The sequence below is a fragment of the Sinocyclocheilus grahami genome, unplaced genomic scaffold, assembly GCF_001515645.1.
Source record: "Sinocyclocheilus grahami isolate Dianchi unplaced genomic scaffold, SAMN03320097.WGS_v1.1 scaffold134.1, whole genome shotgun sequence".
Classification (NCBI taxonomy): Eukaryota; Metazoa; Chordata; class Actinopteri; order Cypriniformes; family Cyprinidae; genus Sinocyclocheilus; species Sinocyclocheilus grahami.
The window spans coordinates 2,147,297-2,175,104 of record NW_015505313.1 but is presented as its reverse complement, the minus strand read 5'-3'; the positions used below and the strand labels follow the sequence as shown (position 1 = coordinate 2,175,104).

At 37.7% G+C, this 27,808-nt stretch overlaps 2 protein-coding genes across 2 annotated transcripts; both read left to right on the top strand.

Moving 5' to 3' along the window:
• Window positions 1-1,414: 1,414 nt before the first annotated feature.
• Window positions 1,415-16,829, top strand: scfd1 (sec1 family domain containing 1). Its single transcript, XM_016279860.1, has 25 exons — window positions 1,415-1,505; window positions 2,329-2,399; window positions 2,521-2,609; window positions 2,700-2,790; window positions 2,900-3,022; window positions 3,211-3,298; window positions 3,381-3,470; window positions 4,765-4,820; window positions 5,308-5,393; window positions 6,597-6,696; window positions 7,089-7,228; window positions 7,947-8,037; window positions 8,123-8,196; window positions 8,675-8,756; window positions 8,877-8,973; window positions 10,415-10,485; window positions 11,880-11,959; window positions 12,083-12,145; window positions 12,221-12,296; window positions 13,363-13,416; window positions 15,170-15,222; window positions 15,553-15,586; window positions 15,918-15,983; window positions 16,067-16,135; window positions 16,627-16,829. Exons 1-25 carry the CDS (start codon window positions 1,475-1,477, stop codon window positions 16,648-16,650), a joined length of 1,899 nt encoding a protein of 632 aa, XP_016135346.1. The 5' UTR covers window positions 1,415-1,474; the 3' UTR covers window positions 16,651-16,829.
• A 232-nt stretch (window positions 16,830-17,061) lies between these two features.
• On the top strand, window positions 17,062-22,461 carry opn6b (opsin 6, group member b). The gene is given in 8 exon segments (XM_071582396.1): window positions 17,062-17,282; window positions 17,411-17,532; window positions 17,534-17,617; window positions 18,194-18,279; window positions 18,353-18,375; window positions 19,685-19,789; window positions 19,868-20,091; window positions 21,924-22,461. Coding segments are annotated over 8 exon segments (1,194 nt in total). The 5' UTR covers window positions 17,062-17,188; the 3' UTR covers window positions 22,380-22,461.
• The last annotated feature ends 5,347 nt before the right edge of the window (window positions 22,462-27,808 follow it).

Below are 27,808 nucleotides of genomic sequence, written 5' to 3'. Positions count from 1 at the left end.
CTCTTCTCTTGACTGGATATTTCAGTACATTCACAGCGTAGATTTACCTAATTATATACAATAGTGCTAAAGTCTATTTATTAGGGTTATCAAGTATTATATAAACAGTATTTTTCAACCTAACTCACGTTAGCATTACTTGATCATAGGTTGCTCCTCACTGTATTTATCAGTAACCCAGGTGTTGCTAAATCCTCACAGTTATTTATCAATAAATTGGAATCCCTCGACAAAAAAATTTTTTTTAACAGCTTTGATTTGAGCCACTCAGCACTATTAGGACTTCAACTGCAAAGCAATATGTGTTCCATACGTCTTGGAACACAATCTTAGATGTAATAAGACTGTTCTTTGTGTTTAAAAAAAAAAAAAAAGGTTTTCTTGTAAATTTAAGTGCACTGTTCAGAAGTGTACTGGTAATAGCTAGTATCGTAACCAAAGTTTGAACTGTTGAGTAGTGTTCTGTCGAACAGCATAGGTATTTAGCAGTAATAGGAATTTGATTTGATTCGATTTTTACATTTTGTTTGTTTTTTTGTAATAGAAAAACAGTTCACAATAACAGCAGGTTGTAATTTTTTGGTAGCCACAAGATGGTGCAATTGCCCCCCTTTTTGCCACACATTGGCAAACTGCTGCCACTGCAGATGAATCGGTAGTTACTGAGTTGAATGGTCTCACTGTTTTGTTCCAGAGACCCATGTTAGAATCATACACAAGCTGGTATGCTTTTGTCCTTGTATAATGTTTCATTTCTCCTGAAGTAGCTTGAAAGTGTATGATAGTTTGCTAGCTTCATATCGGCCATAATTTATTAAACTTTTTACTTTTCTGTTACCTTCAGTGTTTTCCCCCTTGATTTATTAAATGATTGTTGATTTATAATTAAGGATGTGATATATAAATCGGCAAAACAAATGCAGCATAAAGTGTCATTTGTAAATTGTTATTAGTTTTAATACTGCTGCATAAGTCTGAAGAAACTTAAATGGGGCAAAATGGTTGGTTGTGGTAAAAAGAACAAAATAATCTTAATTTTTGTGGGGGAAAAAACTTCTATCGATATATCAGTTTAAGTGGTTTATTTCACTTCTTGCATCATTTTGAAATGCCATAATGAATAGTTTTACAATGCATTTTCATAGTCATACATAAAAACATCCATGGGTCTAAAAATCACAAATTTGAAATTAGAATTAAAATATAAATCATTTTAAGACCCCTTTAAAAATCCACTAAATGACCCCTAGTGTCCCCGGCCCCTGATTGAGAACCACTGACATAAACACAATCAAAAACTGTTGACCATCCAACAACTTTGAATCAATTATTGTAAATTTGCCAGGACCAAACCAAAAAGCCCAGCCAGAGTGCACCCCAGTGAACTCTGTCCGCGTGCGCGTTCTTTTTACGCAGACAGCGCTTCGCCGGTTGCCACGTCACCCTCACAGTCGTCGCTGCATAAACAATAAAGATGGCGGCCTCCATCCGGGAAAAACAGACGGGTTTGTTCATAAGTTTGATTTTATATCGGAACACTCGGTACTGTAAATATAACTGACATTAATGATTTTCACGCGGTTTTTAAAACGTTTTTATTTAAAATACATACAATAATACCGACTACATAACAGCTGAAATTTCTCAATCATGTCAGTATAGCTGAGGATGCTAACCGTGTTGTTCATCTAGCAGCTGGTTAACATCAGATGAATGGAAGATTATTCTGCCTGTCTACATAAAGAAGCACTTGTGGTTTTGATAACTACATATAGCTAACCGTTAAATGAAATATACAGCTATCAACATTACAGAGACCTGTCATGAAGAACCCACTATATGAATTGATATGCTAGCTGAAGTCACTTAACGAAAACTATTATGCTTATTATTTAGTGGTACAAAACAGTCATGATCCTTATGTTACGTGGATACTGTTTTATGCTGAATTTATTCATTTTTTTCTGTGGCTGACATTGTCCTTAATGGATATTGACACTTTCTGTGCAACTGCTACTGTTGAAAATCATATTCGTCTTTATGAATGGGCAATATGATTTGTTGATTAAAAATAGATAGTGTGTTTATACTTTATAAAATACATAATTTAAATTTTTTTAAAAAGTTTTTCTGGTCAAATCCTGCCAACGCATGTAGGCTTCAGTGATTTTATTCATTTTTTAATAAAATTACTTTTTATGCACACACGCAAGTCTTTTGAAACACTATCAAGTAAATTAGTATCTATGGTAATAAATGATTTTCAGTAGTGATTGAAGTGATTTGAAATGTTGATGTATTATATTTCTATGATGTTTCTGTTCTCAGCTGCGCTGAAGCGAATGCTCAACTTCAATGCGCCACCTTTGAAAAACACAACAGCTGAGCCGGTATGGAAGGTAAGGGTGCTCAACACACACCTAGGGGGTTCCCCAGTTGTTGTTGTTTTTTTAATGTGGCTCAGTGATGCTTTTATAGTTATAATTTGCATAAACATTTACCCTTTGCACTTCTTGTTAGGTTCTTATTTACGATCGCTTTGGCCAAGACATTATATCTCCCCTGCTGTCTGTGAAAGAGTTACGGGACATGGGCATCACTCTGCACCTGTAAGGATCTCTAAGATTTTGTTTCTTAAAAAAAAGAGATTTGATTAGATTGATTTGAATGACTGTTTGCTTTTTGTTTGTTTCCTCTAGCTTGTTGCACTCAGATCGCGACCCCATTCCAGATGTTCCTGCCATTTACTTTGTAATGCCCACAGAGGAGAACACTGACAGGATATGTCAAGTAAATATGTTCACTAAATAATTGAGTCAGTCTTTTCATCGGTCCCGTTCCATGACGGTTTGTGAAGATCACACTGTTTTAAAACTAATAGTTATTTTCACTATCACAGGATCTCCGAAACCAACTATACGAGTCCTACTATTTGAACTTCATCTCTGCAATCTCCAGAAGCAAGTTGGAGGACATAGCAAGTGCTGCTCTAGCAGCTAATGCTGTAAACCAGGTGACCAAAGTAAGCCAAACACATTTGTTCATTATGAACATTAGTTATTAATTTGATTCGATTTGCTAGAGTTTTTAATTTAAAAATTGTGTTTTTGCAAAACAGACAAGCTCTGTGAATTCCTGAAGGAAGGCAAATACCGTACTGCTCGTATTTATTATACAGTTCAAATATTAGACTGTTCTGTTCCTCCTCAGGTATTTGATCAGTATCTGAACTTCATTACACTTGAAGATGATATGGTCATTCTCTGCAACCAAAACAAAGAACACATCTCCTACCATGGTAAGCTGCTAGAATGGCTTGAAGTATTCGTTTTATTTGTAATCTGAATGTTATTAATGCTGCTACTGTTCTGTGCCCTTAGCAATCAATAAACCAGATATCATGGACACAGACATGGAGGCCATAATGGACACGATAGTGGATAGTCTCTTCTGCTTTTTTGTCACTCTTGGTAAATAATGACAGAGTTTTAATTTTTCCATGCATATACACTGCTGTTAAAAATATATTTTTTAAGGTTTTTAAAAAGAAGTGACTTATGCTCACCAAGGCTGCAGTTATTTGTTTAAAAATACAGTGATATTACAGTAATATTATGAAATATTATTACAATTTTAATATATTTTAAAATGTAAATTTGTAATGCAAACTAGTTTTCAACAGCCATTACTCCAGTCTTCAGTGTCACACTGAAGAAATCAGTTCAGAAATCATTCTAATATGTTTATTGTGTGCTCAAAAAACATATATAATTTTTATCAATGCTGAAAACAGTTGCTTGATAAATAGAAACTTCAAAAGTGCAGTGTTTATTTGAAATAGAGATCTTTTGTAAGATGTTTTTACTTTCACCTTGGACAATTTATTGCATACTTGCTGAATAAAAGTATTCATTTCTTTTTAAAAAGGTCTTACAGAACACAAGCTTACAGCAGTAATGTGCAGTGACGTACGAGTTAGAAATATTTCTATTTACTATTCTACTATCAGCACCAAATGAAATAACAGAATTAATGACTGATGATTTCAAACAAGATTCCCAATCACTCCATCTGTCTTCCATTGTTTGACAAAACAGGTATTCCCATCGGATTCACAATGTTGCTTACACTCTTCAAGGGAATCAAACAACAAATAGTTTACTTATACTGTATGTTCATATGTTAAGCTGCCATTTAACATTCAAAAAAACCTTATTCACCTATAAAGATGCTTTAGCACAAAAATGGAAAATACTTACTGCAAGAATGTGCTAAGACACAATCCATTCCTCACATGGAGATGTTCACCGCTTTTTAATCCACCTAAAATCTAATAAAGCAACGTTCTTTCATGGTACATGAAGTAACTGTGAAAATTATAGATTGACGAAGACTTGATATTTAATCAAAATTAAAGAGCAGGTTTTTAAATAATAATTCTCACATTACAAAAATCAAAAACAAATTTAAATCTCAACTGTCATAAAGAGCCACTGGGTGGCAGAACCTTCCTAATATTGTTTTGTATATTGCTCAAAGGCAAAAATATTTTGATAATGCTTTAAATGTTTAAGTTATGTCTATTTACTTACTACACGACTACTAGAATTGTATATGACAGAAACGTCACAATTCAAATTAAGAGCAATGATCAAGCCTGTATTGTTGTTTTTGAAATGGGATTTTGTGTGTCTTGGGAGCTTGTGAGCAGATATTTAATGCACCCTCCTATTGGCAGTACAGTGAGCTTTCCTGTTATCATAGGTGCTGTCCCAATAATCCGATGTCCAAGAGGGAATGCTGCCGAAATGGTAGCCGTGGTAAGAGACTCACTGCTCTGTTTTTTAATGTTCCTCTGATACTTGCTTTATGACCAGTCTGAGACACCTTTGTCTTCTGTTCGGTAAAAAGCGGTTTATGAATTCTAGAATAGAGTATTATAGAATGGCTTTGGTCATTTGATTATCACCTCAGCTCCTACGCTAATCTCTGCATTATGGTGCATTTGTACAGTTCATAGTCTGTGCACAATATGCAAACTGATACTGTAGCTTAATTCAGTTTCACTGGTGGTACAAAATTCCTCTTTGTTCCGTATGTGGGATTCGGTCCAAACTTGGCTCGCTTTCAATGCCGAGCTTTTAGATGATTAGTTTCAGCAAAGGAATGTTTCACTGTAATATAAGACCAAGTGAACACCGGTCGCTCAGTTTATTGAATTAATTTATTTTATACATATTGTACAACTAGTTTCTACTGTAATATTAGTAATGTTGATTTAACTTTCTTTTTTTTTTCCCCCCTCAGAAACTTGACAAGAAACTGAGAGAGAATCTGCGAGATGCTCGTAACAGCCTGTTCACCGGAGACACCATGGGCACTGGCCAGTTCAGGTGGAGTGAAAACACTCACAGTCTCACACACCTCCATACAACTGATTTTAAGAGAATATGCATATTTGTTTAAGCTATAAATCTTTGATTTTAATATTATTGTACACACTTAATCCAAGACACAAATTCCGTTTTTTCCGTTTTCATTTTTTTGGATTCTGCTTTTTTCTGTTTTAATTTTTCTGGACTCCTTTTTAATGGTTAAATTACATTTTATTAATCAAAAAGAATGTCTAATTAATTAAAATCATGAAACAATTTCACATCAATTTATTAAAAGTAAAAAAAAAACTGCATTCTTAGGGCCCTATGAAATGTTTTATTTTTTCTCACTATTTGTTTTATTGTTACCAAATTCTCTGTTTTAGCATGTCTAATCAAATGCATAAAAACAACTTAATTTATTCAAACTTATTCTTAAAATAGCCTTATGAATTCCCCCCCCCCCCAGAAAATCTGTGTTATGTATTTAAATTTTTCTGGTTATCAAATGAAGGCATAATACATTGATTTAATTGATCTTTTAATTATTGAAAAACTTTCTTTTTGGCAAACAAAGGGGATTTACTATTAACAAGAAAACATGAAAGAAATGTTGTATGATTATTTCTTAAAAACTAAAGTTTTAATAATTTTAGTAGTGGTACTAATAGTATTAGTAGTATTATGTACATTGTACTGAACAATATCTCAGGCACAATGTCTTAAACTTAAACTAAACTTTTATTTTAACGGGTTGCCGTGAATACTTTTATATTTCTGTGTGATATCATATGAGGCTAGTTTTACTCAAATGAAACGGTAAAATGCTAATGAAGTGACTCTCAGAGCAGTTTTGGATATGTTGTTCATGTATTTATGTCCTCATTTACTCATGCGCGCTTCAGTATCAGTAAACGTAACTGCGTGTCTGCACTGCATTTACAGATACAAGTAAATATTACTGGGGGCGGGGTGGGGCGCCACCCTAATATAATGGCAGGAGAAACACTGTAGATGGATGAATAGATAGATGGGTGAACAGTGAGATAGATAAGTAGATAGATAGATGGGTGAACAGTGAGATAGATAGATAGACAGACAGACAGACAGATAACTAGATAGTCCTATATTGTGACACTTTAAGAAAAATCTAGAATGTAGTGAAATGTTTTAGTATTGGGCTATAAAAATATCCCTTCTTTCCCTCCACCACTCCCACAGTTTTCAGAGGCCACTGTTTGTTCTTGCCGATCGTAACCTGGATCTAGCGACTCCTCTCCACCACACATGGACGTATCAGGCTCTTATTCATGATGTGCTGGTGAGCTGAACCTAAAATAAACTTGCATGACCCACAATTAATTCATTTCTCCTTTTTTCTACTAGTGTTAATGTAATTTATTTCCCAAAATGGAAACTGCAAACAGTTTCAAGTTGCGGCATATGGAAAGATGAAGCTATTGCAGTTATCATATGGATGACAAAGGGGTTTCATGAAATGTGGAATGTACGTGCTGGGTTGCTTTTTGTGCCAGTGACCATTAATATTTTTTTCCACCGTCTCAAAAATGCTTGTGCCTTAATATTGTCTCAATTCCCTGTATGGCAGCTGTACTCTGAGGGATTTTATTATGTATTAGTAAAAGCTAGGTCATGTATTGTGTTTTGATTCAGTTCTGTTGCCTTGCCTAACCGATATATCCCCTATATCAGGACTTCCACTTGAACCGGGTCAGTGTGGAGGAGTCTCAAGGGTCAGAGGCCAGCCCAGCTGGAGCACGACCAAAAAAGAAAAACAAGAAGAGCTATGATCTCACTGGTGCTGACAAATTTTGGCAAAAACACAAAGGAAGGTAAACATCTACTGTTGGTAAAACTCGTGTATCCAAATGGAGATCGTTGTTGTGCATTAACAAATGTTTATAGCCTAGGTGTTTTTTTACTTCTAGTATTCTGAATTGAAATCTTTTGAACTGATGACTGTGTAATTAATATGTCTGATGTGACTTATGTCTAATGTAAATTAATATGTCTGATGTTGCTATCCAAAGACCTTATTCTGTCCTAGTTTTGATTAAAGGGATAGTTCACCCAAAAATTAACATCTTGTCGTCATTTACTCACCGTTGTATTGTTCCAAACTTGAATGACTTACATTTTTCTTTGAAACACAAAATATGTTTTTTGTGTGCATACAATGGAAATCAGCATGTCCAAAATGGTCAATTTTTGTGTGAACTATCCCTTTAAGGACATTTAATAAACCAGCTGTACTTTCAAGCATGTGTATGTTTGATAGGAAAACATCCCTAGTTGTCTTAATTCAGTCAAATTGTTTGTCAGATGTCACAGTGTTTGTTAATATTTAAGAACGTTTGCTAATAGTATTTTATATTACTGCTATTTTTTGCAAAATATCAGTTCTGTGTTTTGAAAATGTTTTAGTTTCATTCCTGCTTTCAGGACTGTATCCAGCAGTTTATACAGATTTATTTACAACAGCTTAATCTCATTTATTTTTAGCCTCTTCAGCATGGAAAGCATTTAATTCATTTCTGTTCACTGTTTCAGTCCATTTCCTGAGGTTGCAGAAGCCGTGCAGGAGGAACTAGATACATATCGAGCCCAAGAGGATGAGGTTAAACGCCTCAAGAGTATCATGGTAGGTTAATAAGGCTGATGCTAAATTGTATATGGTGGAATTGTTGCATGCTGGTTAACACAGATAAATGTGGTTTTCCTCAAAGGGCTTAGAAGGGGAAGACGACGGAGCCATTAGTATGTTGTCAGATAACACTGCCAAACTTACCTCAGCCGTCAGGTAAGAAGTTCTTCGTAAAAATGAAGTAATCAAGTATTTTTGTGTGAAGGGACATTATGATGTATTGAACATGTTATTTATCTACATGCACATTAATGATGGATATTTTTCAAACAAATGAATGCCGGAAATATCATTTAAAAGCGTTTAAAGCTTAAAAATAAATTTTAATATATAATTATAATATATTACAACATTTTAAATATGGACCAAGATGTGGATTTTTTTGGTCGACAATAGCAGGTGATTTGTTGATCTTTCCCATAAAAAAAGCGAACCTCCAATCCGAAATTTTAAGTTTTTATTCAATTGTGTATGAAATATATCCTGATATAATCCAAGTTCATCCAGTGCTTGCTTGTCTCATATTGCAGAAGAGCTGTTTTACATATGAATTAGTCATTGTACCTACCGCTGTACCCCTGCCTGATGCTACACGTATAGAGTAGGATAACAACCTGCTCCTCTCTCTAAACAGTTCTCTTCCTGAGCTCCTGGAAAAGAAGAGACTGATTGACCTCCACACCAACGTTGCCACAGCAGTTTTGGACCACATCAAGGTCAGTGCTCCATGAAAAAAATGTTTTTCATCTCTTGGGTTACATCTTCTCAGCACATTGTATTATTTCTGTGAGGTTGAGCAGCATATTTCTCTTCTAAATGTGCCTTTCTGTCTTTAGAGCCGTAAGCTTGATGTGTACTTCGAGTATGAGGAGAAACTCATGAGCAAGTCCACACTCGATAAATCTCTGCTGGACATTATCAGTGATCCTGATGGTGAGTCTTCCTTGTGCTAAGCATTCAAGGCTATTGATGTTCCATCTCTAAGGCCTTTTTGGGAAGGATTATTTTTATACGGGGAGGTGGTAATGCAATAATTAGCAAAACTTCTACTTGATTTTAATCCTGTCTTAATTGGCCAGGTCAGTATTTTTCAGTGATTTGTCACGTCAGTAATTTTTGACCTTTTCTTGTCTGTGTATTCTCATGCAGGTAAGGATTACAGTAAGGCTGCACAATTAATCAAAATAAAATCAAGATTGAATCGAATCAAATCAAAGGAGCTTGGCTGGTAGTAAATGCTGCTCCACAAGAACTCATCTCTACGTTTGGGTCACTTATTAATGTGCATTTGGGAATGCAACAGTGCACTAATTATCTTCCCAAACTTGTAATAAGAAGCACTTATAAACTGATAAAATCGTGGTTCGATTTTTTTTTCTGGCCCCCCAAATCGTGGAGCCCTAGATTACAGTCTTGTATCTTTTATACAAAGCCCACCGATTAAAAAAAATCCCACGTGAAGTGCAAATAAATAACCTGGTGGTACTCTAACATCTGATCGGATGAGCCCTGTTAGAAGCAATGGTAAAATAGCCAAAATATGCGCATCCGTGACTGCACATCATTTGAATTTTATGCTTCCAGCACAAGTTGCTACAAACCAATAATAATAATGCTAGGTAATAGAAATAATATTGATGATGATAATGATAGGATCTTTGATTAATTTGTGGCTTGGCAACCATAGCAATCTACACATTCTGCCTGACAGCACCCCATAATTGTGGTAAAATCTCTGTAACACTTGGCCTCAAGTGGCTTATTGCTTTAATAAGCCTTGGCTAGTCAGCTGCTCTTTGAGCTTGACCGTAATCCAAACACCGCTATATCCCTCAAAGCATGGCATACTGCCTTACTGTCATAGAATTTTGTTTTACCAAGAACAGCCCCATCCTGAGAGATCAAACAAAACTAATTGAATGAGTAACTCATACCCCCTTCCCCTAATGAGAGCCGATCCCACCCCTCGTCCCCATCCAGCTTAGTGGACTGAAATGCATCACATCCCTAGGGGGAAGCGGTCTGCTTTAAAGGCTCTCTATGATGCTACCACAGGATGAGATTTGTTTTCTCTCCTGCCAGCATTGTGAGGTTTCAAGAGGACACAGTTTCTTGATCTCCACAGGGTCCTCTGTAGGTTCATGGGTTTCTTATGAGTACACAGGAATGGCCACTAACTATAATGATAATGATCAGTTATTTTTCAAGTGTTACAGTGCTTTATTGTTCCGATGAGTACAGTGTTTGATTTTCTGATCATGTTTCAGCAATAGCGAGTACAAAAACACACACTAACAAAATCTAGTTGTTCCGGAATTTAAAGTAACTGAATGCATTTGCATGATGATTGTATAAATGTTGTTCTTATTGGTAGCTGGAACAGCTGAAGATAAGATGAGGCTGTTTCTGATCTACTACATCACTTCCCAGCAGCCCCCATCTGAGGTAAGGCAATCTGGTTTCAGTACAATTTAGTAACAATATTTGTGGCATAATATTGATTACCACACAAAAACCTTGTCCATTGTTTTCTTTAAAGAAAAAAATCAAGGTTATTGGGACTTACAATGATAGTCATTGGGGACAATTTTCGGGGGGATTTAAAGTGTGAATCTTACTATTTTTTTTAAAAGCACTTGCATTAACTGCTCTGTTAAAACATCTGTATTATTTGAGCTGTCATTTCTACAGTGGCATATTGTTGAAGTAGATGACATTGGATGTAACTTTGTACAGAAAAGGTGTACGTCTTGTGGCTGTACTAGTGAAACACCGCTTTAACCCATATTTTTCCTACTTTTTAAAAAACAAAAAAAGGCTGGACAAATGGAAATTAATTTTTGTGGTAATCAACAGTATGCCCCAACTTCTATCGACTGAAATTAACTTGTACTGAACACAGAATATTCCTTTAGGAGTCCTAGATAAATAATCCTAAAACGTAGATTTGAGGTTGACTGTGGTGGGCTACCCTGATGTGCGCTTTCAGAAATACCACAATTTATTATAATCAGTGGCAAATGCATGGATTTCATTTTTTGGGGGGACTCATGGAGCCAAAAACATTCCGTCCATTCCCTATGAAGCTCTGCCCGGGTTCTTAAACTGTATTTTCAGACTCTGTCTTCAAAAGCCTTGTTGTTCTTTGGGACACATGCAGCGCAGATTTGAGGAACACTGACACCCTTTGATGCCACGGCCAAGTGTTATTACTCTTGTGCCTTGATAAAGCAGGATTGTTCAGCTCATGGCAAGATCTCTTTTGTGGGATGTTACTTAAACGGCCATACAAATTACATTTTTGAGTTCTTGTGTACACTTCCGAAGGGACAGACCCATGGGACCAAGCTATAATGGACAATGTCCAAGTGACCACATTTCAACCCTGGAGATAGCGCACTGGCCTGTGCTGTGGGCAAGGGCTGTCATTCTCTATTATGTTTATCAGTGCAGGCTGTAAAAGCTTTGACTTTCCAAAAAAGAATAGTGTGCTCAGAGGTTGAACTATTTTTCCACGTCTTTTGGTTATCCTTTCTTTCATCTGTGTCCTCCTGAACCAGGTTATTGTTGGCTGAGCATTTGCTTAAACTCCAAAAACAGTCATTGTGTTGTTTGTTTTCTGAGGCTGTAATGAGGTTGGTGACATGAAAACGGCCCTCTCACTCATGTGGTATAGACGACTCTGTCTCTAACAGGAACTAGAGTTTCTCCTTACCCTGATGAATACTTATAGCTTGTGAGCTATAAGTCATCCTTCATTCTATAAAAACAGATCCTCTTAAACAGTTGGATTTTAAGAGTTGAGTGTTGAATAAATAAAGACATTTTGTTCTTTTCAGGCTGATCTAGAACAGTACAAGAAAGCCTTGGTTGATGCAGGCTGTGACTTATCCTCACTTAACTACATTAAGCAGTGGAAGTAAGTTCTGTCCATTGTCAACAAACACACCATAACACACTGTTACATTTGCCTAGTTACTACAGGAAATTTAAGAGAAAGATGACAACAGTAGTGCTGCAACTATTATAACCTCTTTTCCAGAGCTTTCACCAAGATGGCTGCAACACCAGCCAATTATGGGAGCAGTGGAGTGAAACCAATGGGGTATGAAGCTACGACAAATTTCATTCTCAAAATATGAATCCTTTTGTTGATGCCATATGACCTGTCATTTTTCAGACTGTTCTCGAGGGTAATGAACACTGGCTCCCAATTTGTGATGGAGGGGGTGAAAAATCTGGTCCTGAAGCAGCATGTAAGTATTTACCTAGGCTGTATCTAGACCAGAATATCACAAAGGCTGGGCTCTTTTTACTTAGTAAGCAACCAGCCAGAACACAACTGCATATTGATGTGAAAAAACACCCAGCCCATTTAAGCAGCATAGTAATAATACTTTAAAAATTCCTGGACAGCCTACTAACCACATATCAATGAGCTAAAATCACCTAAGAAACCAAGGAGCGGTGTGCTAAAAATACCAAAAAGAACACCCTAGCAATCACAATGTACTAAAAAACACCCATAGCAAATTATATTCAAAATAAACTTTTATTGTATGCAATGCATACAGCTGTGCACATAGCCTTTCAAAGTGCACTCCATATAATAGTGTCTGTGAACACAGGCACTCAACAGTGGCGTGCTGGGGGGGGTGGGGGCTGTCCCCTGTCCCTTTATTCGCAGACGCTACCGAGGGGGAAACCCCACCCTCCCCCACCCTTGTTTCATCCTTGTGCCCTAGCAACGCCGCTTAGCCCCCTGTCCTCTGTGCATGCCACTGGCGCTCAACACCAGCACACTACAAACTTTCATCCTTGTCTAGTGCCTGTGTTGTTTCTCTTCTGAGGTTATGGCTGACTGAAATATCTTTATACTTTGCAGTCTCAAGTAGTTTGTTGTTGTTGTTCCACATACCTTAGCAACGTATGCTTTAAAAAATGAAGTATACTTTCGGCTTAAAAACCAGGACAGCACTATAAAAACACACATTCATGCATCGTGGCAGCAACTTTTGAAATGTAAGATTGGATACACTGCCAAAATAAAAGTTCCTTAACAAATAAAAAATTCATTTTGGGGAAATAAAAGTGATGTATTAATGATCAGTGAGTGAGCAGCATTTTCCAAAACCTTCGCAAACTCTTTTCTGTTTTTTACTTCTGCTCCAACTTCTCTACTAGTCATATTTGATATTGCGGTACTTCTGGCTTTTGTTTGATAAATTGATTGTGATGTTCCTTATTTCTAAGTTTCTTTAGATCAAAAGCATCTGGTTCTTTTTTAGGGTTTATTATGATTCTCAATTGTTTCTCTCATAGAACTTGCCGGTTACTCGCATCTTGGACAACTTGATGGAAATGAAGTCAAACCCGGTGAGCGTCCTTGTCTGTTTCTCCCTTTCCTTAACATCCTTTAATTTTCTCCCTCATAAGCACAGATATTAAACATGTTTTGCTGATATATTAGTATGAAACTCTTTCAGTAATAAAGAAGAATTTTGATTGTTAGCTAAAAGTCTAAATCTAAAACGATCTTTAGTGTAAATTGTGTCCAGTGTGCACACAAGATTCTGTATTGCCAAGGCTGACTGCTTTACCTCCCACTGCGGATTAATGCGTATGACACTGCAGGGCTATGGGACACTGAATTCGCCCTGAATGAGGCGCTTTGAGTGTGCCGAGACCTCAATCCAAGCAATCTGAGCTGCACGGTTAATGCAACTGTCTCAGCCAGGGGAACACCTGTGGAGAGAGAGGGAGAGGGTTTCTAGTGAGTGAACCCGAAGCACAATGTATTAAGTTTCTAGGGCTGAGGGATTTGGAAGCAGTCCATTTGGGTTTTTCACCTTTGTGAGGCGGAACAAAGGTGCAAACCCCTCATGTGAGCAGCACAAGGGGGCGTCTCTACAGCAGCTGAAGCTATTTCATCGAAAATGGGATTGTGTTCGGCTATGCTCGAGGATCTCATTGTCTGCAAAATGTCTGTATATGAAGCATCAGGTATTTGAACACACTGGCTGTTTTCAAGTTATCATTGGATAGCCTTGAAGGAAAAATCTGCTTTGAAAATTTCTCCCGATGCTTTGAAATCAACTAACTGCCTGGACGGTGCGTGGGGAATGATTGATGCTGATGTTTTATAAATGTGGAATTACCACAGAAGAGATGATGTGGCAAATCTTTGACAGCGCCCTCGTGATATGACTTCTAGGACTCATTTCTGTTTAGATGTCTCGAATTCTAAATGACAGCGGCCTCTTAGCTTCCCCTTCTCATTCCTTGACATAAAGACCTTATTTCCTTCTGAAACATCCTCAGGGTACCTTCGATCTTCTCGCTCTCAAAAGCTGGGGTGGACAGATTGCCGTATCCCATTACCGACTGGAAATGCTTCCCCTTCATTGCCCATAAACTTGAATTGAACATAACCGTATTCTCATTTTCTCAGCTACTGGAATTTCAGTGCCCTGCACAATACGGCTGTTGTTGGGGAAGCTGGGCGGCTGAGCGCTACAGAATCTCCTGCCTCCGCCACCTGTCGTCAGATAGTCCTCGCAGATGGGCCTGTGCGACAGGGTTGCAATAGTGTGTTCGGCACTCTATATTAATATTGAGCTTCGCTACTCGACAAGGGTAAACCGATAGCAGAAAAATCTGGAGCATTTCACCATTTGGAAGTGCAGCAAGGCTCTTCTTTCTGTGAGTTGACGGCAAAGTATTTCTTCCCAGAATGAAGTATGCGCCAGGCCGGGCTGACTGAGGTCCCATGGGGGAAGAGACAGGCTTGGCCCATCCGATACGGAGGATGAGGAAGTAGGAGGCCATTGGCCTCGGAGACAGCTCTCCTCAATTTGTGTCGAGACTCTTCAAAGCAGAGCAATGCTTGCTTTTTTTTAATCTTGCTTTTTTGAGTCAAACTGGAGGACATTTTACTGTTTGAGGCTCCTTGAATCTTCTCAGACGAATGGTTGCTGGGAAGCATTCGATCTTGATAAGCGTTTAATGTAGATAGATGAGGAGGTTTTTAGGAGATGGTTATGTGGGGAGGGTGCGCTGAGTGTTATTTCATCCTTAATTTACTTACGCGCTCTGTAATCCCTAATGTTATGTGTTGTGATTTTTGTAGGAGACTGATGACTACAGATACTTTGATCCCAAGATGCTTCGCGGAAGCGAGAGGTAGGACACCGAAGACGAAGACTAGGCTCCTTATATTTTCAAATGATACATCTCAGTGTTTGACTTGGTCCCACTGTATTCAAATATTATGTTAAAGGCATTTGATCCATGGAGGAATTCGAAATCACTTGTGTCTTTATTACATACACATAAGGCAGTATTGAAGTTAGGTAAATAACGGATCTGCACATCTTTGCCAAAGCTGTAACTTTCCACTGAAAATATTTAGAATATAAGAAGATCTGTCATTTTTTTTCTTTCTACAACTATTGGCTATTTTTGCTATCTGCTGGTGATGATGAATTAATCCTAACTGTTTAACTCCCTCAGCTCCATTCCAAGGAACAAGAACCCCTTTCAAGAGGTGAGTATAAAAAGCCGATATCTGATGGTTGTGATTTTGTACCATGTGGATGTTGATATGTTATCGTCACGCTTTGGCACCCATGCACTGTAACCTGGCAGGGTTAGTCTATGGCACAGATAGCCTTCTGTTGCTAGTGGAGATTAGGCCTTGCTGCTGACAAAGTGAGCTGGAAGCCCAGAGTGTCTGAGCTCATGTCTGTAGGACGGCCATTTGAGTCCGCCTGTGAAATATTACAGGGTTTTATTTAATACAGAGTGTTTGTACAGGTTGCATTGAAATTCACACATTATTGTGCTTGAACAGCTGATGACAGATGATCATTTCACAGGCCATCGTCTTTGTCGTTGGTGGGGGCAATTACATAGAGTATCAAAATCTTGTTGACTACACAAAGGTACGGTTGCACACATTTTGACATGTAAAATATGCTACAAGAACTTGGCTTGCTTGTGAGTGCAATGATTTCCTTCTGTACAGGCCAGGCAAGGGAAGCGGGTTCTTTATGGCTGTAGTGAGCTTTTCAATGCAGCCCAGTTCATGAAACAGGTATGATCGCTTCCCAACGTTTAAAATGTCAGTTACCAGATACAAATTCATTAACATGTTTTCATATACAATGACAGAATTGAGTGAAAAATCAGATGCTTCACAATCCATTGCTCTAAAACCCAACCGATTATCGTTGAGTTGAAGGGAACGACACTGCTTTGAGTGTCTTGGAATGCTTTTTGCTCCTTGAAGCAAATATATGTTGTACTTTGTCTCAACAAAGTTGACACCAAGTCATAACGTGCCTTTCCCTCTGTAAATATTTTTTAAACATTTTGCCTTGTTTTTTTTCCACATCAATTTCTTGTTAATATACATTTACCCCTTTGCTCTGAGTGAAAAAAGTGGCGAGTGTGTCTTACTTCTCCCAATTCTTGCTGTGGTCATGAACTTATATGACTGACTGTTTGCTGAACAATTATTCAGTAGTAATCCTACTTTTGTTGATGTGATTCTGGAGTACACTAAACCCATTCATTTCTCCACAGCTCTCCCAGCTTGGTCAGAAATAGGAGGAGCGTTGAAGTCCAGTTATCCACCCTTCTCGAAACTGGAATCAAGATCTCTTCAGTTGTACTCCATTAAAACCCCTCTAACTTCAGAATCACTCATATTCCATGTACTTTATACTGTTTTCCTATACTATTTAATTCAATACTAAAGGTTCCCAACAATAAAGTCTTACGCACCAGTTGCACTTTGTTTTCTTTCTTTGAGTGGGTCATCAGCATAGATTTAGACATGGTATGCCTCATCATGGGCTTACTGACGTCGGGGGAGTTCAACAGCAGAGGTAAATGCCTTCAGTGGTTTGCTGACTGACGAGAACTGTCCCAAAAGTCTCAGTCTCTAAAGTCTTTAACAGGATAAGGAGATTACAACTAGTCTCAATCAACACTGGTGCTCTGTTACAGTTCAGATGTTTGCTCAAGTGTAGATCTATTGTATTCGGTCTAGTCTGCTAGATCTTCCACCAATGAAGAGAGCAAGACTGTGAGCCATAGCAAACGTCACCCTGAGATGAGTCCAACCTAAAGATTTTCATGGAAGATGGAGATCCACAATGTTCTTCCCTCAAATGTCACAGTCTACCGAGTGTCGAATGGAGGAGAAACAGCTATTGGTGTCTATTTGGTGATACTAGGTAATTAGTCTGGTGTAATTGCATTGAATTCCCCGTACGTTACTGTGATTTGTTTCTTCTTGAGCTTCGCTACATTGAAAGATGTCATGTGAGAAAGAATCAGTGAATTTTATTTATTTATTTGATAGGATGGCTTTCTTGGATTGGAAATGGGGTTGTAATATTACTTTTAACCAAGCAAAGAAAGTCTCTGGAACCACAGGATTTCTTGACTCTCAACCTTGCCGTTTCTGACGCCAGCATTGCTATTTTTTGGGTATTCTCGAGGAATCCTTGAATTTTTTGATGTTCTCAGGGATCAAGGCTATCTTATAAAGACATTTTGGACTTGCAAGGTAAGGTGATGATATGCCACATAAAACCTGCATGACTTTCTATTGTGGAACAAATAGAAAGAAAGTTTCTGATTTGTTTGTATGTATAATGAAAAGTAAAGATTAGGTTAGATTCGTTTTGAACCCCATTAGGTATCATTGTACGGACACAAACTTTGTATGAATACTTTTATGGTCCACTGAGGAAAGTTTAGAACCACATGAGGGGGAGTAAGTGAAAAAAATATTAATAATTCAGTTACAAAGTTCAAATGATCAAGTGCCTTTAAGCATGATTCCTTTTAGTTCACTGAATGCTCTTAGAGAACATTACGCAGTAGCTGGTGTGAGAGGTCCATCACTGTGTTCTCTTTGCAGTCTGGCAGGTGGTGATATGAGGCAGGAGGGGCTGAAGAGATGATTTATTTGTAGTCGGTCCAAGTACACGGGCATGTGTCCTTTTATCCCCTAATTTTGCTGGCTTGTTCCCCAGGGCCTGGTTAGTGGGTGATGAGACGAGTCAGAGCGATTACTGCCTCAGGTTTGCAGAGAATGCCAGACCTGCTTGCAATGTATAAGATGTTGTGTCTTGGCCAGGTGGACGGATTCCTAATCCTGCTCTTCGGACTCATCAGCATCAACACACTGACAGCCATCAGTGTCATCCGCTACATCAAAGCATGGTATGTCATCCGCTACTCAGCATGGTATGCTCTATCCTGGCCAAACCTACGTTGTTACTATATCTTTGTATAGCTGGTACCCAGTATTTAGAGCAGGTGCTCATGCATTGAAAGCTGCTCTGTAATTACATTACAAAGTCTATGCAAAATCAATTCCCCCCAACATTTTTTCAAAGTTTTGTGTGGTTTCCAACAGACTAATGGAGTACAAATTAGCTGCATACATTACTTTTAAAGAGTTTAGGAAAGGGTGCCATATAATTACCTAATTTTAGGATAGGGGTGCTATGGGGTTTTCAGAGAAAATTATTTGGAAAAAAGTAGATTTTACAAAACAATTGTTTAACATGTATTGTGATATATTAATAAAATATATTACTATTTATTTTTAAAATATCATTTATATATAAGACATTTATGAATAACAATGTTAGGCAAATTTGATATTGTTAGTTTATTTTTGCTTTCTAATTAATTTATTATTTACTGTAGGATTATAATTAATTTAAAATAAATTATCAGCAACCTAGACAATCAATATAGTAATGTGTATATGAATTATATGTTACCCTGTACCACAAAACCCCTCATAAGTCGCACGGGTATATTTGTATAGCAATAGCCAACAATGCATTGTATAGGTCAAAATTATCGAGTCAAAAATCATTAGGCTATTAAGTAAAGATCATGTTCCATGAAGATATTTTGTAAATTTCCTACCATAAATATATCAAAACTTAATTTTTGATTAGTAATATGCATTGCTTAGAACTTCATTTGGACAACTTTAAAGGCAATTTTCTCAATATTTCGATTTTTTGGCACCCTCAGATTCCAGATTTTCAAATAGTTGTATCTCAGTCAAATAGTGTCCTATCCTAACAAACCAATGGAAAGCTTATTTATTCAGCTTTCAGATGATGCATAAATCTCAATTTCAAAAAATTGACCCTAATGCCCGGGTTTGTGGTCCAGGGTCACATATTTATGTTCTATGTGAGATTTTTTTTCATATGTGTTTATTTCTTACACTGTATAAGTGGATCTTTAAGCTTTAAATTTTATATTTTAGAAAAGGGGACCCTCACAAGGCAATTTGGGGGTCCTTAACATTAAAAAGTTTGAAAGACGGTATGATTTACAGTAGGACACGGTGATCTGACCCAAAGAGATTTGGAAACCAGGAAATCCTGTTCGTTTTGTCTTTCATTGAACAATAAATGGTTGAACCAGGTTCTTCCAAGACCTGAAATCCTCTGAAGTTGAGTCTTTGATAAATCTAGAACCATGTTATTTTTGCTTTTTTTAGAAGCGCTCTAGCCTTGGCTGCACAAATACTAGATAAATCGGCATGATTACACTATGAGGACTCTGCTGATGCGAGTGTTTCTGCCATGTCCTTCAGCTCATCACGTCAGCAAGCGTAATATCTGCTTGGTCATAGCTGCTGTCTGGCTGTGCTCTCTGTTCTGGGCTGGAGCTCCGCTGCTGGGCTGGGGCAGTTACAGAGGTAGGACTGAAGCAAGACATTCAGCCTCTTTAAAAATTGAGTTGAATTAGAGATCACTGCATTTCATTTCCTCTGCAGCTCGCGGGTATGGGACGTGTGAAATCAACTGGATGCAAGCGCTGTACTCCGTTCCGGTCAAGCTCTACGTCATCAGCATTTTCTTCTTCAACTTCTTTGTGCCACTATTTGTTATAGTTTTTACATATGTGTCCATCATCCGAACTGTCAACTCCAGCCACAAGTCCAGTCGTGGAGGAGATATCAGCGAGAGGCAGAGAAAGATTGAACGCAGCATCACACGGGTAAATCCGTCGCCCCATAAATTACCATTAGTCTCTTGAAGGGATAGTTGTGATGGTTGAAATTAAAATTCTGTCTTTAGATACTCACCCTCATGTCGTTCCAAACCCGTAAGACCTTCATTGATCTTTGGAACACAAATTAAGATATTTTTTGATGAAATCCAAGAGCTTTCTGACCCTGCATAGACAGCAATGTAACTACCACAGTCAAGGCACAGAAAGGTAGTAAGGACATCATTAAAATAGTCCATGTGACATCAGTGGTTCAACCATAATTTTATGAAGCTATACGAGCAGGGACGGATTATGACACAGCGGTGCCCTGGGCACGGACTGATTAAAGGCCCTCCTCGGTTCAAAATTTTTACAAACTGGTTAACTATATCATAAAATATCACGATTCTCAAATATAAGTAAATACATTTTGCACCTTTATAGATCATGTTAGATTATCTATAATGGGCTATGGGAAAAGTAGCCTACACTCTAAAAAATGCTGGGTTATTTCAACCCAACTTTGGGTCAAATTTGGACTAACCCAACTTTTGGGTTAAAAATTGAATGTAAAAATTTAACCCAACAGTTGGGTTAGTCCATATGTGATCCAAAGTTGGGTTGAAACAACCCAGCATTTTTTTAGAGTTTAATATTAGTGTAATCTATTAACTAGCCTATGCATAAAACCCGTCTTTTAACTTGTACTAGATATGGGTGTCATGTCATAGAATATTTTTAATATGACTGACTTTGTATTTAAGGTAAATTTAATAAAAAACATTGTAAGTTACTAATTATAACACTTTCATTGTACATAAAGAGAGCAACGAATAATTGCATTATCAAAGAATATTAACGTCAGTCTAGACAGAGTTCAAGCACTCTCAACGACTCCCATTATAATCACTGAAGCTGTTTATACTGTGAAATGAATATCTCACTTACATCGTACACACATCTGCACTTTGTTTATAATGAGAGAATTCGCCAGAGAGCAGCATTCAGTCAGCGAGCGAGCGCACTGAGCAAAACACGGGCCTTTCAGCGATGACTCATCTGAATGCCTCTGATTGGCCATTGCATTCATAAGCTCAACAGAATCCTGTGTGATTGGTTATAATAATGCGCGGCACTGTAAAAACGCGTCTGGCTCAGCGCCAGCCAAAGAACGAACGCAGATTTGAATTTGGCAGCTGATGCTGTGCTGCACTGAACGTTCTAATCATATCAAATATAAAAAAAATATTCAGCCATTTTTGGTCTTTTGGAAGCTGCATTCAAAATCCACTTTGCTTAAAATCCTGAGGGGGCACAGTTGAAATCGCGTTCTTGGAGGAGCAGTATTTCGGCTGGGCCCCCCTCTGGTCTAGTGCCCTGGGCAGGTGCCCGGTCGCCCCGTGCGTTAATCCGTCCCTGGCTATGAGAATACTTTTTTGCGCAAAGAAAACAAAACTAACGACTTTACTCAACAATTTCTTTTGTTCCGGGTCAGTCCGCCACCATTCATGAGTACCACAACGTACTCGGTGTAGTTTCATAAATTTAGGTTGAACCACTAATGTGACATGGACTATTTTAACAATGTCCTTACTATGTTTGACCATGGTAGTTCCCTTGCCGTCTATGGAGGGTTAGAACGCTCTCAAATTTCAACAAAAATATCTTAATTTGTGTTCTGAAGATGAACTGAAGATGGTCTTACAGGTTTGGAACAACATGAGGGTAAGTAATTAATGACAGAATTTTCATTTTTGGGTGAACTATCCCTTTAAAATCAAAAGACTAATGCAGAAATGTACATATTTATGTATGTGTCATACTGTTTCTCTCTCCAGGTCTCCCTCATTCTGTGTGCGGCCTTCCTGTTGGCCTGGTCCCCGTATGCAGTCATTTCCATGTGGTCCGCCTGGGGTTACCAAATACCCCCACTCAACAGCATCCTGGCCAGCCTCTTTGCCAAGTCAGCGAGTTTCTACAACCCGTTTATCTACATTGGCATGAGCTCTAAGTTACGGAAAGACCTGCAGGCTCTGTTCTACTGCCTCAGACCCACATCAGCACACAGGCACACCCCTCCTGTGTCATTGGCCCGGCCTGGTGATGCACAGCTCAACGTCGACGGCTTTAAGGAGGATGAGCCGGTGGATCCTAATGCAAGTGAAAACATACAGGAGGGAAAGGCAGAGAGCCCCCCTGAATCAGAACGCCAGGACAGGCCCTTACCAGAGTCCGGCAAGAGTGTCAGTCCTCATGGATTAATGAGGAAACCCAGCGACTCTGGAAGACTTTAGCTGTCTTTTATGTTAGTTTATGTCCTCTGAATGTTTATATAAGATGATGAGAATAATATTAGGATAATACAGTACATTCACTGTCTCTATTATCTTAATTTGGCAAGAGAATAGGACACTCCAGGCTACACTCTTAAAAATAAAAGTGCTTCACGATGCCATAGAATAAAATTTTTGTCTAAATGGTTCCATAAAGAAACCTGTTTCACAAAAGGGTCTTTGTGGCGAAAGAAGGTTCTTCAGATTATAAAAAGGTAAGAAAGAGATGGTTCTTTAAAGAACCTTTGACTGAATGGTTCTTTGTGGAACCAAAAATGGTTCTTCTATGGCATCGCTTGAAGAACCGTTTGAAGCACCTTTATTTTTAAGAGTGCACTAGTGAGTCACGTCATCTACAAATGCTTCATGTTGAACGTGAGGTCATTGTGTGAATCCAATAAAGTCGAGGTTAAAGGTTTTATGTCGCTTCATCTCTTTCTCTGAGGCTTGTAAACTGTTGACACATTTAATGGTATGTCTGTATTACATTATTTAGGGTTGTTGGAGATTCTTCTCCCATCCCAGTTCATCAAATATAATCTCAAATTTAATAATAATAATAGCATTAGGAAAGGAACCAAATACATCTGGATAAGAAAAGGCCAAAATAAATTGATGCACTAAATTGAGGGAAAGAATGTCACTTTTGAAGAATAAGAAAATAAACAACTATCTTGCTAAACAAAAACAGGAGAACAAAAACAATGGCACTGACCCTCCCTACAGCCTTCCGTCAGAATTACATAACAAAATCCATATAAAAAAAGATAAATATTTCCCAAACTAATCAGTGGTTGAAACTTTGACTTGTGGCACCGATAGCCATTAAAGAGGAGCAATATCTGGGGCAGGAAAAAGAATCTCATGAATGGTGTCTCTGCCATTGTTATTGAAATACTCTTTTATTAATACTTTGTTATAGTTGTTTTACTATTGTAGTATATTTTTGTGGTTTTAGTTAACTAAAATAACCCTGGTTTCTCATTTATTGCTCTCTTCATTCTCCCAGCAGATATCAACTTGATGAGGTGTTTGAAACTTTAATCAGCAAAGCACCAGCAGGAATCATGGTGCGAACCTCTAGGATAGGCTGAAGGAACCAGAGCAGGAGGATTTACAAATTGATCCTAGTGACTGCCAAGTAAGAATCTCCTGTCTCTCCACAACCGTGCCTGTTTAACCAGACTGTAATGTCAGGACTGAGTACAAATTACTCAAGCGTAGAACGAACAGAACAGTCAGGTAATGGTGTTTTGTTTACATTATCCAGGCACATAATTCAAAAGCAGCAGGCGTGCTCGTAGTCAGAGGAACAGTGAAGGCTTGAGTCCAAACAGAGCAGCAGGAACAGTCAAACAATCCAGAGTCCTAATTCCAAGAAAAGACAAGGTCAGTAACTGGTTTCAGAACAAACAGATTAACAGCAAACAAATCTGACCTTGTAGGTCACAAAAGAATTATAACCTGGCACAGAACAAAAAAAAAACACAAATACACAGAATAGTACTCAGATAACCAATTAATAATTATCAGGTAAAGGGTTAAACAGAGTGAATTATGTTCAATGTGCAAATAACATGCTTTAATCGTTTATTTTTTCTAATACAGGAAAAAAGCAGACAAAAGTCTTTTGTGTCCAGTTTACATGGGAAACTCTGTACCAGGGGGTTGAAACAAGTGGCAAGTTGGATATGAGCTGGGATTTTTCTCAAAGAAATGACTAACACCTCAGTGACCTGATCTTACGGTTGTGGGAAATGTCCTCCTCCTGCCCCATTCACAGCACTCAAACACACTCTACTCAAGCATGCCCCCTCTTCAAATGACATCCAAGAGAATTAGTCTCACATGGTGGTCACAAAATAAGAGGATCTTGGTGTGTGTGGTGTTGTGGTGAAATCAGCGGTCTCAGAGGTTAAAGTAGGTCTGTTATGCAAGGAGACTTTTTTGGCGCAGACCCCATATGCTTATTTTGGTGCAAAAATACTACTCGGTTTGAAAAATAATGAATTCTGGAAAATTTTAATCACTGTGATGTTGTATAATTTTATGATTTATAGGAGGAAAATCCTAAGAGAAAGTCATGCATCTGCTAAGAGATGAGAAGACGTCCAATATTAGAAGTGGGCATGATTTTAAAAAATGTTTTAAAGAAGTATTTTATGCTAGCAAGGGTACATTTATTTGATAAAAAATACAGTAAACAGTAATTTTGTTAATGTGATGGAAAAGCTGATTTTTACCCCCCCATCCTTACTCCAGTCTTCATTGTCACACAATGCTTCAGAAATCATTTGAATATGCTGATTTTTGGTGCTTAAAAACATTTATTATTATTATTATTATTATTAACAATGTTGAAAACAGTCATGCTGTTTTGATGAAAATTCTTTACTTTAGCTATTAAAAGTTCAGTATATATTTAAAATAGTATTGTAAAGTAACAATGTAAAATCTTTACTGCTATTATTTATTTTTATTTATTTATTTTGGTCAATTTATTGCATCCTGAAAAAAAGGTTTTAATTTCTTTTAACAACAACAACTTTTGAATGGTAGTGTAAACATATTACTGCCACTCACTGTCAAGCTATCTACAATGTAGGCTACAACACATTTACTTGAACTAGAAGTCCATTAGCTCTAATGGAGGATGAGAAGTACAGGGAGGTCTCTATAAATGACCCTACAAAGCGGAGTAAATCTGCAGGAGTGCACAAAAACATAATTAAATGTCTGAAAACTACCTCAACAAAACTCAAGCTAGTTTTTTGTAACCTTTTTAAAAAAATTTTTTTTTACTTCTGCTTCTTCCCCACATTTCGAGACGGTGGACATTTGCTGTGGTGTAATGTGGAGCATGGCATAAAGAGACTATTTCTCCAAAAACTAGAAACCTAATATATACGCTCTCTTATATTAATCGTGAAATATTGTATTTTCCAACATAGAGAATGAAATCATTTTCTTTTATTATTATTATTTTTTATTTTGGGAAAATACATTTCTCTTTTCAGCGGACAAATCTGGGCTCGAGTCTACGTAGCATTAGCCAAGGCTAATATTTGTGTAGGTGAAGACAGTCGCCTAAATGAGCCATCCGTCGAAGTATTAGACGGTTACTATTTATAAGGAGTGGAGCGGTAGTCTTTGCATTCTTGGACGAAAGCTGCGGATCGCCCATGATGTCTCACATGGTGTGAAACGTGACAGCGTGATGCTGGCCTGGGAAGAAACGTGTGTCACTTCGCTTTAATTCAGTCTTTTTCATCTGAATGCACAAAGCCAGAAGAGTCGAGCCAACTTTTCCATATGACCATCAGCTGCCCCAATGGGAACAAACTCTGTGTAATACCAAATCACAGGAAATCATCACCTGCTTAACCTATTATAACAAAACCCATGCTATTACATAAGGGAACACACTGTTTCCCCTTGAGCTGGGCTAATTCTCCAAGAAAAATCAAAACATTACATGCGTTTAGGTTAGAAGGTAAGACTTTTTTTTAGCACTATCAGGAAGTCACTATTAAATACAATGGTTAGCAGTTCATGCACTCAAATACTCTACAGCTCACAAGTTTGGGTTCAGTAAAATGTGTTTATGCTCACCAAATATAATACAAACAGTAATGTTTTGAAATATTATTATAATTTAACAGTTTTCTGTTTTAGTATATTTTAAAATGTACTTTACTCCTGTGATGCCAAAACGGCACATTTTCAGCAGCCATTTCTTCAGTTTCACATGATCCTTCAGAAATCATTTGAATATATTTTTAACAATATCTGTAACAATATATGTAATGTATTCACTGTTATTTTAATCAGTTTAATGAACCCATCCTGAATAAAATACAATTAATAAAAAAAAACGTACTGACCCCAACTTTGAACGGTTGTGTTTGAATATGGAGTATGAAGATATTTTATTTCATTTGATTTAATGAAATTGTATATATGGTAGGACTAACTGGAAATAATTGACTATGTTGCATTAATATTCACATATTGTGCTTCGTTACTTATTCACCTTATTAAAGGGTCACTCCACCCCAAAATAAAAATGTTGTCATTAATCACTTACCTCCATGTCGTTCCAAACCCATAAAAGCTTCGTTCGTCTTCGGAACACAATTTAAGATATTTTGGATGAAAACCGGGAGGCTTGTGACTGTCCCATTGACTGCCAAGTAAATAACACTGTCAAGGCCCAGAAAAGTATGAAAGACATCGTCAAAATAGTCCATCTGCCATCAGTGGTTCAATCTGAATTTCATGAAGCGACGAGAATACACAAAGAAAACAAAAATAACGACTTTATTCAACAATTCGTCTCACCATTTTGGAGAGCCGCACCACACAGATATGCTGTTTTCGTTCAAATCAAAGCGTAAATAAACGTAGAAAACGTATCCGCGTGGTGCAGCTGACACAGACAATTCTTGTTCCAGTTTGGCACAACATCAATAAGCTTCTTAAACTGCGTGAATTGACTCTTTATTGGTTTACCTAAGCTGCCCAAGCTTTACTTGATATGGAAGTTCACACTCTGGTTGGGGGACTTTATGTGCTGTGAAATATTTAATTGAGACACTGGGACAGTTCCCAGTTGTTACAATGAGCAGTTGTTCAAAGAGGCTCATAACAGATGGATTGAGTGTCATTCCATGAGAGGTTTTTCATTTGTCGCACTGAATAAGCACCTTGTCGCACACCACGTACCCCTACAAACTTCCACAGCACTTAATCAGTAAATGCCAATGAGTTGTGAGATGCCACAGAAAACACGAACCTATCATATTCCTGTTTGCTGCCAGGATTGAACCTGGAAATGGTCCACAGTTCAGCTGATGTAGGATGATAACATAAAAGTTACCAAGAGAAGACAGAGACCTCTTTGAAAGCAGGACAGTCTCGTGCTAACGCACCCAATTGTCCTTTCACATGCTAAGCACTGTCTGTATACTGAAGATAAATATATTTCATGGATGATTTACTGTTTTTGCAGCATAAGCCTCGTTCAAGAGGTGTTTTGATGCAGAAGGTCTTTTGAAAGTCATTTAGGATAAAAAGCTTCTGTCAAATGACTGACACATTACCTGTTATTCTGTTTAGTCAGGTCTTCTCAAATGACTTTGAGGTCCATTCAGATCAGTTTGGATGAGAGTGTGTGTTTAGATTATGTTTGTAGCACTGAAACAAGGTTGTTTACATGTTATTAGCCTCAAGGTAAAGTTTTCAACCCCCAGTCAGGGCCTAGTCATGACGTGTGCATGGTGGCGTTCATTTGTTGTTTATTCTCCTCTTGGGAGTTCTCTGTTTCTTTACTCGCCATCGACTAAATTAGGCTACACAGTGTTAAAGCATATAGTTATTAGTGCGTATTA